This window comes from Ornithorhynchus anatinus, chromosome 11 (genome assembly GCF_004115215.2).
Source record: "Ornithorhynchus anatinus isolate Pmale09 chromosome 11, mOrnAna1.pri.v4, whole genome shotgun sequence".
Lineage (NCBI taxonomy): Eukaryota > Metazoa > Chordata > Mammalia > Monotremata > Ornithorhynchidae > Ornithorhynchus > Ornithorhynchus anatinus.
In genome coordinates this window covers 24,943,613-24,956,985 of record NC_041738.1, presented here as the reverse complement: position 1 = coordinate 24,956,985, position 13,373 = coordinate 24,943,613, and the positions used below count along the sequence as shown (strand labels likewise).

The 13,373-nt window shown below is 43.5% G+C and overlaps 1 protein-coding gene across 1 annotated transcript in view; it reads right to left on the bottom strand.

Moving 5' to 3' along the window:
- Positions 1 to 272: 272 nt before the first annotated feature.
- Positions 273 to 13,373, bottom strand: part of ITFG1 (integrin alpha FG-GAP repeat containing 1) — a 235,946-nt gene continuing 222,845 nt past the window's right edge. Inside the window, exons 16-18 of the mRNA XM_029075684.2 lie at positions 10,324 to 10,406; positions 6,876 to 6,993; positions 273 to 1,553 (exon numbers count right to left, since the gene is read on the bottom strand). Coding sequence (XP_028931517.1) covers positions 1,494 to 1,553; positions 6,876 to 6,993; positions 10,324 to 10,406 — 261 coding nt within the window. The 3' untranslated portion in view covers positions 273 to 1,493. The remainder of the gene's footprint in view (positions 1,554 to 6,875; positions 6,994 to 10,323; positions 10,407 to 13,373) is intronic.

Below are 13,373 nucleotides of genomic sequence, written 5' to 3'. Positions count from 1 at the left end.
CGCTTACTCTGTGCAGATACAGGGGTAGATACAGGTGATCAGATTGTACCTCGTGAGGCTCACAGTCTTAATCCCCATTTTACAGATGAGGTAACTGAGGCACAGAGAAGTTAAGTGACTTGTCCACAGTCACAGAGCCAAGTGGCAAAGCCTGGATTCGAACCCATGACCTCTGACTCCCAAGCCCAGGCACTTTCCACTGAGCCACACTGCTTCTCAATTATTGTTGTCAACAATAAGCCCAATTATTTTCATTTAAAACCCATCACGTCTTTAGTTTTAATAAAGAACATTTATTAAGAAGACCCATGGAATATGTGTAGATACGTAGTAAACTGAATACAATGAATGCAAAATCATTATGAAAATAGAAAGTCATGATTTTACCACACGGAACAAGAAAAGTTGCTTTCAGAGAATCTGAATTATGGAAAAGTTCCATTTGGATGGTGCAATGAGATCGGAATTGTTGAATATACATCCTATGCTTTTTATTCCACTTTCATAAGTGAATTTTTGAGAAGTAATGTTTTAGGGATGAAAAGTAAAAACACGAACTTGGCTTTAAGGCCTTGATATGACTTAAAGGTTTAGAGAACAGGAGAATTCCTTGGAGAACTAGGCCCAGATCGGTGCCTTTATTAATGTCCCAAATTCCTTTCATCCCCGACCCGAAAAATTAAATAGCCTTAAAGACTTTTTTCCACAATTTTGTCTCTATAGAGTTACAAGATAATTTCAAATTAAAGTCTTTAGAGAGGTCCACTATGAGAGGGTAGGCTTTTCACATGAACCATGAGTAGAGTGCTCTGCATGCAGTAAGTGCCCAATAAATATCAATGATTAATATCAAGCATCGACCACCCCGAGTCCAGGCTTTAAAAGGATCGGGTTCTGTCATGTCAGGAAGTTATATAATATCAGAGTATACATGCTTGGTGATTCCTGTTATTTTTCCACGACGACGAATCCATTCTCCTGGCATGGGAGGATTAAAACCAAACCCCCAAAATACCTCAGGTCACATCTCCCCCTCCCACATCACAATTTCCATAATTAGCGTGTGACACCTCATCCTGAGAGATACATTTTACATTACGAAGATAAAAGTGGCAGGATGAATTCAAGTGACTCAGATAATTTTGCTCATTTAAACACTCCTCTTTATTTACACATGATCCCCTTTTCCACCACTGTTATTTGGGGAAGATTATCTGTATGTAAATACCAGAATACATGCAACCCCCTACCAAGAAAGAAAATGTACAGCTTGGATAAATAAAGACTAAAAATGGTCATATACAAAGTGCTTAACTGAAAGACCTCGCGACACATTCGGACCTCATTTTAATACTCGCCAAATAAATACCAAGAAGTGCAACATTTATAAATAGCACATTCCAAATAATCCCATTCAATTTCCTATTCGCCAGCATTTAGTATTTTGATTAAGCAAATGAGGAGCAGCTCAATTACATAGTAGTTAAGGCAGGTCACATAGCATCAAAATGAAACCGATGGGCTTCCTGGCGTTTCTCTCGATCATCTGCTTTCTGAAAAATAAAACAACAACAATACAAGCATTTAGATGTTTTTAGACTACATTTTACCACCTAATAGACCGGTATCAGATGTGAGGAATATTTTTTTCCATGTTTGATTTCTGGGACAAGAAAAAAGCTGGCTCTAAACCTTGAGAAGTCCTGGAAAACAGGTGTCATTTACTCTAATCGTCCTCAGCAGTCCGTAACTGGTTGTTTTTAACATTAATGACTCAATATTTTCAGACTGCTTTATGGACTGCTTTCTCAAGGCGTGTTATTCTAGTGCTATGGAATGATTTCTCACTGTTTGCATATTCTCTTTCTTAAACTATGATGCACTAAAAAGAATCTGAATAAGCCCTACGACTTGCCGTATCAATCCAGAAGTAGATGGGAGGAAAAATTTTTCTCCACCTTTAACACTGCTGCTGACAGAGAAAAATAAATAGGCGTCAAAAAAACACAACAGAAAATGACTCGGTAGTCAGTGTTCCTTGGTCACATCATAAGGCGATAAGCATGTGTTTTTAGAGCACCTTTAGAAGGAGGATGCAATTCTCTGCTAAAGCAGCTGGTACCTCCTTTGTCTGTGTTATGCCTTTGTCTGGAATCGGAATTGATCCCTTGAGAAATTCACTTATTTTGTGTTGCTTTTTGATGGTGCAGAAATATAGAATATTGCTTCCCAGCCCATCTGGGGCTGATACTTGAATGCAGCGGGCCAACTACAGATACAACGTCCGTGAGGTGAAATTCTACTTAATGTTCCTCTGACTACGGTTGTTCGTGTTATCATTTTGGAGGTTGATTAAAAAATACTCTAAGAAATGATGACTTGAGAGTATCATGAGTCTAGTGAAATAGATAACATTCTCATTCCACAAGAACAGTTACACAAAGTTAAAAATGGTCATTTTGCTTAACAGCAATGACTGTGCTTTGACGAGGCAGCAGGTCTCATTGGCTACCTTGCCAACTGGCTATGACAGTGAATACAAAGGAAACAGAAAAATTAGAATATTTTTTCTTGTGAAGAAGCCACTTGATAGGCTGTGAGCTCGTTTGTGGGCAGGGAATGTGTCTTTTTGTTGTCATACTGTACTCTCCCAAGGGTCAGGTACAGTGCTTTGCACACCGTAGGTGCTCAATAAATATGACAATGAGTGAATGGCTCTGTAAGGTGCACATATTCAAACTCAGTCAGAAATATTCTTATCTTACAGTGAACCAATGGCAGTCGATTATGAAATTATTGCTATTAAAAATGCCTTGCTGACATCACACTTTTCCTGCCTCTGAACCAGAATAAAAGGATCACTGTTTTAATGTTATTCGATAGAAACACTTCAGAAACACTGAAAATAACATGGGCTACATGGAAAAGAAATCTGCGTTTTTGCTCTCGGCTCTGCCATCCATTTAGGTGTCCTTGAGCAAAATCACCCTTTCATCATCAATCCATGGCATTTACTGAGCACTTACTATGTGCGGAGCACTGGACTAGGTGCTTGGGAGCATAGGATACAACAGATTTTGTAGATGTGACCCCTGCCCACAGAGAATTTACAGCCCACAGGGGGAGGCACGCAGGGTAATTACCGGTAGGGGAAATAGTAGAGTATAAGGATATAATAATAATGTTGGTATTTGATAAGCCCTTACTATGTACAGAGCACTAAGCGCTGGGGTAGATACAGGGTAATCAAGTTGTCCCACATGAGGCTCACAGTCTTCATCCCCATTTTACAGATGAGGGAACTGAGACACAGAGAAGTAAAGTGACTTGCCCACAGTCACACAGCTGACGGGGGACAGAGCTGGGATTCGAACTCATGACCTCTGGCTCCCAAGCCCGTGCTCTTTCCACTGAACCATGCTGCTTCTGCTGTACGTAAGTTTAGTGAAGCTGGGGTGAGTATCAGGCAGCCTATCAATCATATTTATTGAGCGCTTACTGGGTGCAGTGCACTGTACAAGGTGCTTGGGAAAATAAAATATAACAGAGTTGGTAAACACGTTACTTGTCCACAATGAGCTTAGAGTCTAGAGAGGGATACAGACATTAATGTAATTATGTCTAAGTGTCGTGGGGCTGAGAGAGAAGCAAATAAAGTGCAATGTTGTCGCAGAAGGGAGAGGGACAAGAGGAAATGAGGGCTTACTGGGGAAGGCCTCCTGGAAAAGATGTGCTTGAAGGTGGAGAGAGTAATCGTCTGTCGGATACGACGACGGACGGCATTCCAGGCCAGAGGCAAGGTGTGGGAGAGATAGGCGGAGTGATAGATGAGATCGAGGTACAGGGAGTAGGTCGGCATTAGAAAAGCACAGTGTGCAGAGTGGGTTGTAGTATGAAATCGGGGAGGGTGAGGTAGGAGGGGGCGAGGTGATTGTTTTAAAAGTTGATGATAAGGAGTTTCTGTTTGATGTGAAGGTGGATGGGCAACCACTGGAGGTTCTTGAGGAGTGGGGAAACATGAAGTGAACGTTTTTGTAGAAAAATGATCCAGGCATCAGAGGGATGTATGGACTGGAGCTGGGGGAGACAGGAGGCTGGGAGGTCTGCGAGGAGGCTGATGCAGTAATCCAGGCCGGATAGGACAAATGCCTAGATTTACGAGGTAGCAGTTTGGATCAAGAGGAAAGGGTCGATTTTAGCGACTGTGACGTTTGAACCGAAAGGATTTGGTGACAGATGGCATATGAAGGTTGAAATGAGAGAGGTGAGTCGAGGATAATGTCAAGAATAGGGGCTTGTGAAACGGAGGACAGTGGTGCCGTTTACAGTGATGGGAAAATCGGGGAGGACGGGGTTTGGATCGGGAAGATAAGGAGTTCTGGTTTGGACGTGTTAAGTTTGAGGTGTCCGTGGGACATCCAAGTAGAGACGTCTTGAAGACAGGAGGAAATGCAAGACTGCAGAGGAGAGAAATCAGAATTGGAGATGTAGATTTAAGAATCATCTGCATAGAGATGGTATCACTTATTCAATGGCATTTACTGAGCGCATACTATGTGCAGAGCACTGTACTAAGCATCTGGCAGAGTATAATACAACGGAATTAGAAGACACATTCCCTGCTGTGAGGAGTTTACAGTCTAGGGGACGGACGGACATTAATATGAATGAATACGTAATTTATAATATATGATTTGAAGATATGTATACAAGTGCTGTGGAGTTGGAGGCGGGGTGAAAATCAAATGTCCAAAGGTCACAGATCCCAGTGCAGAGATGATGCAGAGGGAGATTGAGCTGGAGAAATGAGGGTTTGGTCAGGGAAGGCCTCTTGGAGGAAATGTGACCTCAACAATTCTTTAAAGTTGGAGAGAGTGGTGGTCTGGTGTATATGGAACAGGAGGGAGTTCCAGGCTGGGGGAGGTCGTGAGAAATGGGTCAGCGGTGAGAAAGATGAGATCGGGTCACTGTGTAAGTTTGCTTTAGAGGAGCAGAGTGTATGGGCTGGGCTATAGTAGGAAATTAGGGAGGTGATGAGGGATGGGGCAAGCTGACTGAGCTGCTTTAAAGCCAGCGGTAAGGAGTTTCTGTATGATGTGGAGGTGGATGGGCAGACACTGGCGGTTCTTGAGGAGTGGGGGACATGGACTGAACGTTGCTGTTGATAAATGATCCACGCAGAAGAGTAAAGTATGGATTGGAGTGGGGAGAGACAGGAGGCAGAGATGTCGGCAGGGAGGCAGATGCAGTACTCAAGGCGGGATAGGGTAAGTGCTTGGATCAGCATGGTAGCAGTTAGGATGGAGAGGAAAGGGTGGATTTTAGCAATGCTGTGAAGAGAGAACTCACAGAATGTGATGACACTGAATATGTGAATGGAATGACAGAGATGTGTCAAGGACAACGCCGAGGTTACAGGCTGGTGAGATAGGGTGCTGTGGTGTTGTCTACAGTGCTGGGAAGGAAAAGGGGAGGACAGGGTTTGGGTGGGAAGAAATGCAGTTCAATTGTGGATATGCTTAATCTGAGGGGGTCAGCAGGACATCCAAGTAGAGATGTCTTGACGGCTGGAGGAAATGTGAGATTGCAGGGAAGGCGAGAGGTCCGGACTGGATATGTAGATTTGGGAATGACCTGTATAGAGATGGTAATTGAAGCCATGGGAGCGGATGAGTTCTGCAAGGGAGTGGGTTGTAGAGGGAGAACAGAAGGGGACCTAGAACGGAATCTTGAGGGATGCCTACTGTCAAAGGGTGGGAGACAGAAGAGGGTGGGAGGCAGAAGAGGAACCAGCAAAAGAGACAGAGGAGTAGTAGTCAGGGAGATAGAAGGAAAATCAAGGAAGGACACTGTCAGTGAATCCAAGGTTGGATACAGTTTCAAGGAGAAGGGAGTGGTCTTCAGTGCCCAAGATGGCTGAGACGTCTAGGAGAATTAGTTGAAGCCATGGGGAGCAAATGAGATCCAAGGGAGTGGGTGTAGACAAAGAACAGACGGGGAACCAGAACTGAGCCTTGAAGGACTCCCACAGCCTCGCCGAGGAGAAGTCCGCTAAAGAGACCGAGAAGGAGCGGCTGGAGAGATAGAAGGAGAACCAGGAGAGGACAGTATCCAAGTGCTTACGGGGTACACAGCCGAGCGCAGAGTTGACACAGAGAAGAGGTTGGATAGGGGAAATGAGGGCTGAGCAGGGAAGGCCTCTTGAAGGGGATGTGATTGTAGGAGAGCTTTGAAGATGGCGGTAGTGGTGGTCAGTCAGATATAAAGGAGAGAGTTTCAGGCCCATGGGAGGATATGGTCAAGGCATTGGCGGTGGGATAGATGAGATTCACAACAAAATTATTTTTGAGGATTGGTGGAGTCCCTACAGCAAGCCTGGCCTAATACTAGCATGTGTCTCACTAACTCTGCCTATATCTTCGCCTACAAAATAGGGCTGGTGCTGCTGGTGGTGGAGAAAAGAATAAACATTCACTTCCCCACGTGGCACTGAGCCCTTCTGGAGTTCTAAATGCTGACGAGTTGAATGTGTAAATTCTTCTCTAGGAAGTGAACAACTGATTTCTTCCCTACTAGTAGGATTAGGTCCAAAGCTTGTCAATTGTGTTTAGATGCTAATCTCTATAAATACCAAGGGCTTCTTCCCTGGGAGAAATGCTAATTTCCAAGAAGGCTTAACTAATGGTATGGAAATAAGGCCAATAATATTCTCATCAGGAAGGGAAGAAGAAAGAAAAATAACCACCAAAAAAACCAGTAGTCACTTGATATAATTTAAATCAGTACTTTTCAAAGTAATATCTACAGTGCCTTATATATCAATTAAAAGGCACGAGGCTATCCAAAAGTGAAGATTTCCATTTAATTAAACCTACCTTTTCCTGCCAATGCAGTATGCCGATTATCGCCAAGATGAAAACACAGACACCAATCAGAGCTATAGCCGTCAGCAGTACAATGTTACTTGGGGTCAGGTACAATTTAGCACTCCAACTATACAGGACAGAGCAAAGAAAATCACCAATCCACATCTGAAAACCACAAAAGCTCCCAGAAGATTATTTTAATTTACGGAATCCAAGATAGCCCGACTTGATGTGGTGCTTCATCTTTGCCAGAGTTCAGGTATTACTGAAGGAATTCAAAGAAGCGTTGTCCCATGAATTATAGTTCTAGTGAACTTTGGGCTTACTCAGATACCAAGCTCCTTAACAGTAATATTCACTTGTTTTTATGTCCAATCTGAAGGGCATGTTTTACATTTATTTCTTTGAGTTTAGACTCCAGAAACACACGTTTAAACTGTCAAACTGCTTATCCGTTCAATATAATTGTTCAAAATTATCAAAAATGTCTCCCAAACATTTTGTACCGATAATAATACTAATAATCTCTGTGGGATTTGGTAAACACTTTGTAAAAAAAAAAAAAAAAACAGCATTTGTTCAGCACCTACAATGTGCCAGACACTGAACTAAGTGCTGGGGTACGTACAAGCTAATCAGGTTGGACATAGTTCCTGTCCCACACAGCTCACCATCTTAATCCCCATTTTACAGGTGAGGTAACTGAGGCACAGAGATGTGAAATGACTTGGCCAAGGTCACTTACTATGTGTCAAGCACTGTACTAAGCACTGAGATAGATACAAAATGATCAGGTCCCATCAAATGCTCACAGTTTAAGTAAAACAGGTACTGAATCCCCATTTTGCAGATGAACTAACTGAGGTATAGAAAAGTTGTGACTTGCCCAAGGTCACACAGCAGGTAAGTGACAGAGCCAAGATTAGAAACCTGTTCCTCTGACTCCCGAGCCTGTGCTTTTTCTGCTAGGCCATGTTACTTCCCTTAAAATTAACTTCTAACAAACCACCTATATCACTGGGAATTGGTAGATGGTCTACAAAAAAATCCCATTGTACTTAATCAAATGCCACCTAGCTCTGGTTTTAGGGCAAACATGATTTCCTATTGACTTTGTTTGATTTCATTGTAAAATGAGATCTGAAAGTGCCTGAGGGTCAAGTGGAATCCCATCACAAAAAGGATTTTTATCACCAAAAAGGGAAGTGTAAAGTTCATTTTCCAAATCCTAAATTCCTGAGCACAATCGGATTCAGCCGTCACTTCACCCATATCATCACCGATATCATTTAACAAATGCCAGAACTGTTCTTAAAATTTAACAAAAATGACATGCAAATTCTAGGAACTTTACAATCAATGTTAAAAGTAGTTACCCAGAGAAAGTGTTCTCTCCTGCTTCACAAAGAGTTCTATCTTCATTTTAAAAGTTTAATGAAGTTAAGACTATCCTGACAAAGAGCAGCTAGATATTGACTTCTTTCAGGAACATAATTAAGAATTACTGACAGGAGGTTAGACTTTGGAGTCAGTAAATATTGAAAAATACTAAAAACTGAAATCAATGAGCATTTTATTATACTCATAAATTGCAAGAAATCATTTCTTCTGAAAAAATAGGAAGATAAAAACATTGAAGAGTTTATAGCAGAAAGATATACGGATTTTCCAAAAAGTGTCGAGCAGTAAGACCATGAGGCCTACAATTCAAAAAAGAAAATGAACCCTCCCACTATCTTTCTTATAAAAAAGAGAGAAACCTCATCTCATAGGGATGAATTCTTCTAGGCCTAATTTTTGATTTAAGATGTTTTACTCAGAGTTCCCTCGCAAGCCCAAGAAAAAGGAAAAGCTGAGCTGTGGAAAGTGTACTGACTTAAGAGTCAGCAGACTTCGCTTCTAGACCTGATTCTGCCTTGCTATGCCATCAGTGGTGAAGATTTTTGTTTTAAGTAGTCAAGTGTAGCAGGAACCCCCCAGAATAGTGTGGGTAGTGTGACTAGTGAAGAGCACAGTGGCTACCAAAGGAACCCACTATGAGGTCACGGTGCTACAGCCCGGCGGCTGCACTAGTTGCTGTAAATGGGTCCTCTGGGTAAAAACTTTCACTGCACCAAGTGTTGCAACCCTGTCCAGCTTTTGGCTAACTGCACTCTGAGACCCCATGGGAGCTGGCAGTGAAGAGAGAGTGAGCGATACTGCACAAACCACTAGCACCTCAATCAACTGCTCCTCGCAGTTTCTCAGACCCCGAGTCTCAGGATTTATCGTGACCAACAGAACTGCATACATCGAGGTACAGGCAGACAGCCAACACTATCGGCCACGCTCAGATCTGTTCTGCCCTTTGTTCTTTAATTCTCAATTTCCTTCTGTGTGAAGTTGGAATTCAGGTTGAGAGCTGACCTTCAAGCCACACTACCTCAGTTTCAAAACCTAGAAATCTGGAGCAATATGCTACTGCGGAATGTACGGATGTGGATATCACAGCGTTTTTTACTGAGAGACAACTGGACTATATGCAAGATGCACAACTGTCAAAACAACCAGGAAATGCACTTGGGCCTATTTCGGCTCCAACTCCACCCTTATTGCAGGGCTTGGTCCCTGGGATTTTTTTCCAGGCCACTCGCTCTGTGAGATTTAGCACAAGTACCTTTTTCCCAATGACATGAAAAAGGAAATAATAATTACGATACTTAAGCATTTGCTATGCGCCAAGCATGGTTCTAGGTGCTGGGGTTGACACAAATTAATCAGGTTGGACACAGTCCCTGTCCCACATGGGGTTCACAGTCTCAATCCCCATTTAACAGATGAGGTAACTGAGGCCCAGAGACACGAAGCGACTTGCCCAAGGTCACGCAGCAGAGAGGTGTTGAAGTCGGGATTAGAACCCATGACCTTCAGACCTCTAGGCCCGTGCTCTATCCACTGAGCCACGCTGCTTCTCGAAGTATAGAAGTATACTGTGGTTTAAGTACCTTCCATTTTTGTACTTTATGATAAATTAAAGAGAAATGCAAGGTAAACTATATATCCTTTAATGATAAATGCTAATGCCTGAAAAGTGAGGCTCTCATTGCTCAACTATTTCAACTAAATGGTATCTGCTTATCAGATCTGTGCCTATTAATATTACAATGCGCCTGTTATCCTAGAATATATAAATGGTGAAGTGAAGGCCAGTTTATCTACCTAGAAAATGAAGACATTTTAAAATTTGTTAACCTGCTGTTTCTCTAACAGGATTTAATTTGCTCCTCATGAAACGTGTCGGGGGTAGTGTTCTTTCTAGGCCTGCTTTGTCTTCTAAGGTTTACTGTAAGCAAATGAAATGATGGCTCTCACACTAGGGCACAGCAGGAATGAGGTTTTCTCTGGGATGTAACTGCATCTCTGACTCTCCTGGTTCACAGTATCGTTTGACTCAATGGAGTTCAGGCTCTGGCATTACCTGCGGGGAACGTTGTGAGGGTACGGGATGACGATGAGTTGGGAGTTCGGGATGATGGCCGTCCACTCCTGTTTTCGGATGGTCTGAAAAAGAAGAATTCAAGGCACGTGAATTCTCCTGCAAGGAACGACGATGGAAGCCAAAAATAGAAAGGGGAAAAAAAAAGCCTATTATCAGAATCAGGTTATCAGTCATTATCGGATTACGGCAAATGACATTTTTATTAAGATAATATAAAAATCTGTAACACTTCACAAACGGAACAAGACATTTGTGGGCCAACTGCCTGAGGAGTTTCCTTATTAGGTTACTCTCAGGAGTTTTGTGGCACACAACCCTGTATACGTTGTTGCTCCTGTGCACTATGCCACCTGGACTCTGTACGTGGCAGAATCTGAAGCAACGTGCAGTTTTATTCAATGTGAACTTTATGGACTAGAAGATCTGGAACTGCAGATATGGGCCTTCCCTCTTCTCACCTTCCCAAAGCTGAGGCAGGAGTGTCAGCACCTCAAAAGGGCTCTGCTGCGGGACAGACCTGGCAAATTTAGGTTGTGTACTGGGCTTGACTGCTTGCTTTATTGACGCACAGGTCACTCCAGCCTCTTGGTGGTATCAGAGGCACATTTCAGGTCTACGGAACAGGTCTGGGCTCTGAGGATATGCCTTTTGAGGCCTGGGAAGCCAAGAAAGGGCAGGACAACACTCACCACACTGGTGGTTTGGTCTGGTACACCAGCTTCACAGAAGTGTGGCAGAAAGCTCCCAGTGAAATTCCCTTGTCCTGACATTTTGTTTCTTTACCATATTTTTGAAGTAAAAAAAAAAAAATTCAAGATGGAAACTCTGTGACCACCTTAGGCCATCTTTCTCTTTGGTTTCCCCACTTGAGGGCTGGCCCAGTGGAAAGTCCAAGCCAAGAGCCCAGACCCATGAGGATTCTAACTAGTGAGGGTTGCCCAGAGGTTTCTGAACTCATTCTTGGGCTTCCCCTGATCACAAAGGACTGGAAAACAGGCACAAGTAACTCTCAGTGCCACCTGGAATGTTCTGGATCCAACAGTGAAGCTAGAATGTGGAAAAGATCCGGGAGTCTTCGCGTACCAGCGGTGGACAATGAGTTAGCAATGCAGAAATGCAGTATGGCACTTTGGATGTGTTGGCAGGAGCACGATATGCAAGATCCAGGAAGTAACTCTCCTATAATACTCTGCACTGGTAGAGTCTTCCAGAGAACTGTACTTCATATTTAAAAACAATTGGAGAAAAAAGGTAGACCAGAGGAGAGCTACTGAAATGACTGAAGGGCTGGAAAATAGGTCTATGAGGAAAGCCTGTAAAACAATTGGCATTTTTTTTTTTAATCTAGAAGAGAAGTCTAAAGAGCTATTAAATAACTGTCTTAAATTATTCCCCGTTCTGTTAGAACACTTTTTTTACTCTGTGATAATATCAATAAATCTGATATTTATTAAAAACTAACAATGTGCTAAGTACTAAGTGCTGGGGTAAATACAAGATACTTAGTTCGGACACAGTCCCTGTCCCACATGGGGCTCACAAGTCTAAGGGGGAGGAAGAACATTTTACAGATGAGGAAACAGAAGCACAGAGAAGTGAAACGGTGTGTTTTAGCTGGAACACTGTTAGGGGAGGACCTGAGTTCTAATCCCAGCCCCGCCACTTGCCTGCTGGGTGACCTGGGCAACTCATTTAACTTTTCTGTGCCACAGTTCCCTCGTCTGTAAAATGGGGATTAATACCGGGAGCCTGATGTGGGATCTGGACAGTGTTCAACGTGAGGAGCTTGGCTCATCTTCCTGCAGAAACGATCTGGGCATGTCACTCCCCTTCTTAAACAACTCCAGTGGTTGCCTATCGACCTCCGCTCCAAACAAAAACTCCTCACTCTAGGCTTCAAGGCTCTCCATCACCTTGCCCCTTCCTACCTCTCCTCCCTTCTCTCTTTCTACCGCCCACCCCGCACGCTCCGCTCCTCCGCCGCCCACCTCCTCACCGTCCCTCGGTCTCGCCTATCCCGCCGTCGACCCCCGGGTCACGTCCTCCCGCGGTCCTGGAATGCCCTCCCTCCTCACCTCCGCCAAACTGATTCTCTTTCCCTCTTCAAAACCTTACTTAAAAATCACCTCCTCCAAGAGGCGTTCCCAGACTGAGCTCCTCTTCCCCCTCTACTCCCTCTGCCATCCCCCCTTTACCTCTCCGCAGCTAAAGCCTAATTTTCCCCTTTTCCCTCTGCTCCTCCACCTCTCCCTTCCCATCCCCACAGCACTGTACTCGTCCGCTCGACTGTATATATTTTCGTTACCCTATTTATTTTGTTAATGAATTGTACATCGCCTTGATTCTATTTAGTTGCCATTGTTTTTACGAGATGTTCTTCCCCTTGACGCTGTTTAGTGCCATTGTTCTTGTCTGTCCGTCTCCCCCGATTAGACCGTAAGCCCGTCAAACGGCAGGGACTGTCTCTATCTGTTGCCGACTTGTTCATCCCAAGCGCTTAGTACAGTGCTCTGCACATAGTAAGCGCTCAATAAATACTATTGAATGAATGAATGAATCTATCCCAGCACTTAGTACAGTGCCTGGCACCTAGTAAGTGCTTGACAAATACCACAAGAAAAGAAAAAGAAAAAGAGGGAAACATTCAACTGACCATGTGAGCCTGTCTCGATACAGCATGCTGGAGTGTCTGAAGAAATGCCTTGTGTGTGGCGTCAGACACAGTGAAAACTACAGTGTGTGCTTCCTTAAATGCGGGCTTTCATGAGTGTGCATCCTCCATGTTTTAGAAACCATTTGTATGTGGAGAATGAGGGCCAATTATTCTCCATGTCCACTGAGAACCAAAGAGAATGTATCCAGAGACCCGGGTTAGACGTAAGGAAAAGCCTCATGACTATTAGACTGACAACACTCTGGGATGAGCAATCAAGAGAGACTGTAACTGCTCATTGCTGGAGCTCTTTAAGGAAAGCATAGTACCCACTTGCCCTGGCTAGTTTAATTATTCTCTGGGCTAATGGCCGGGG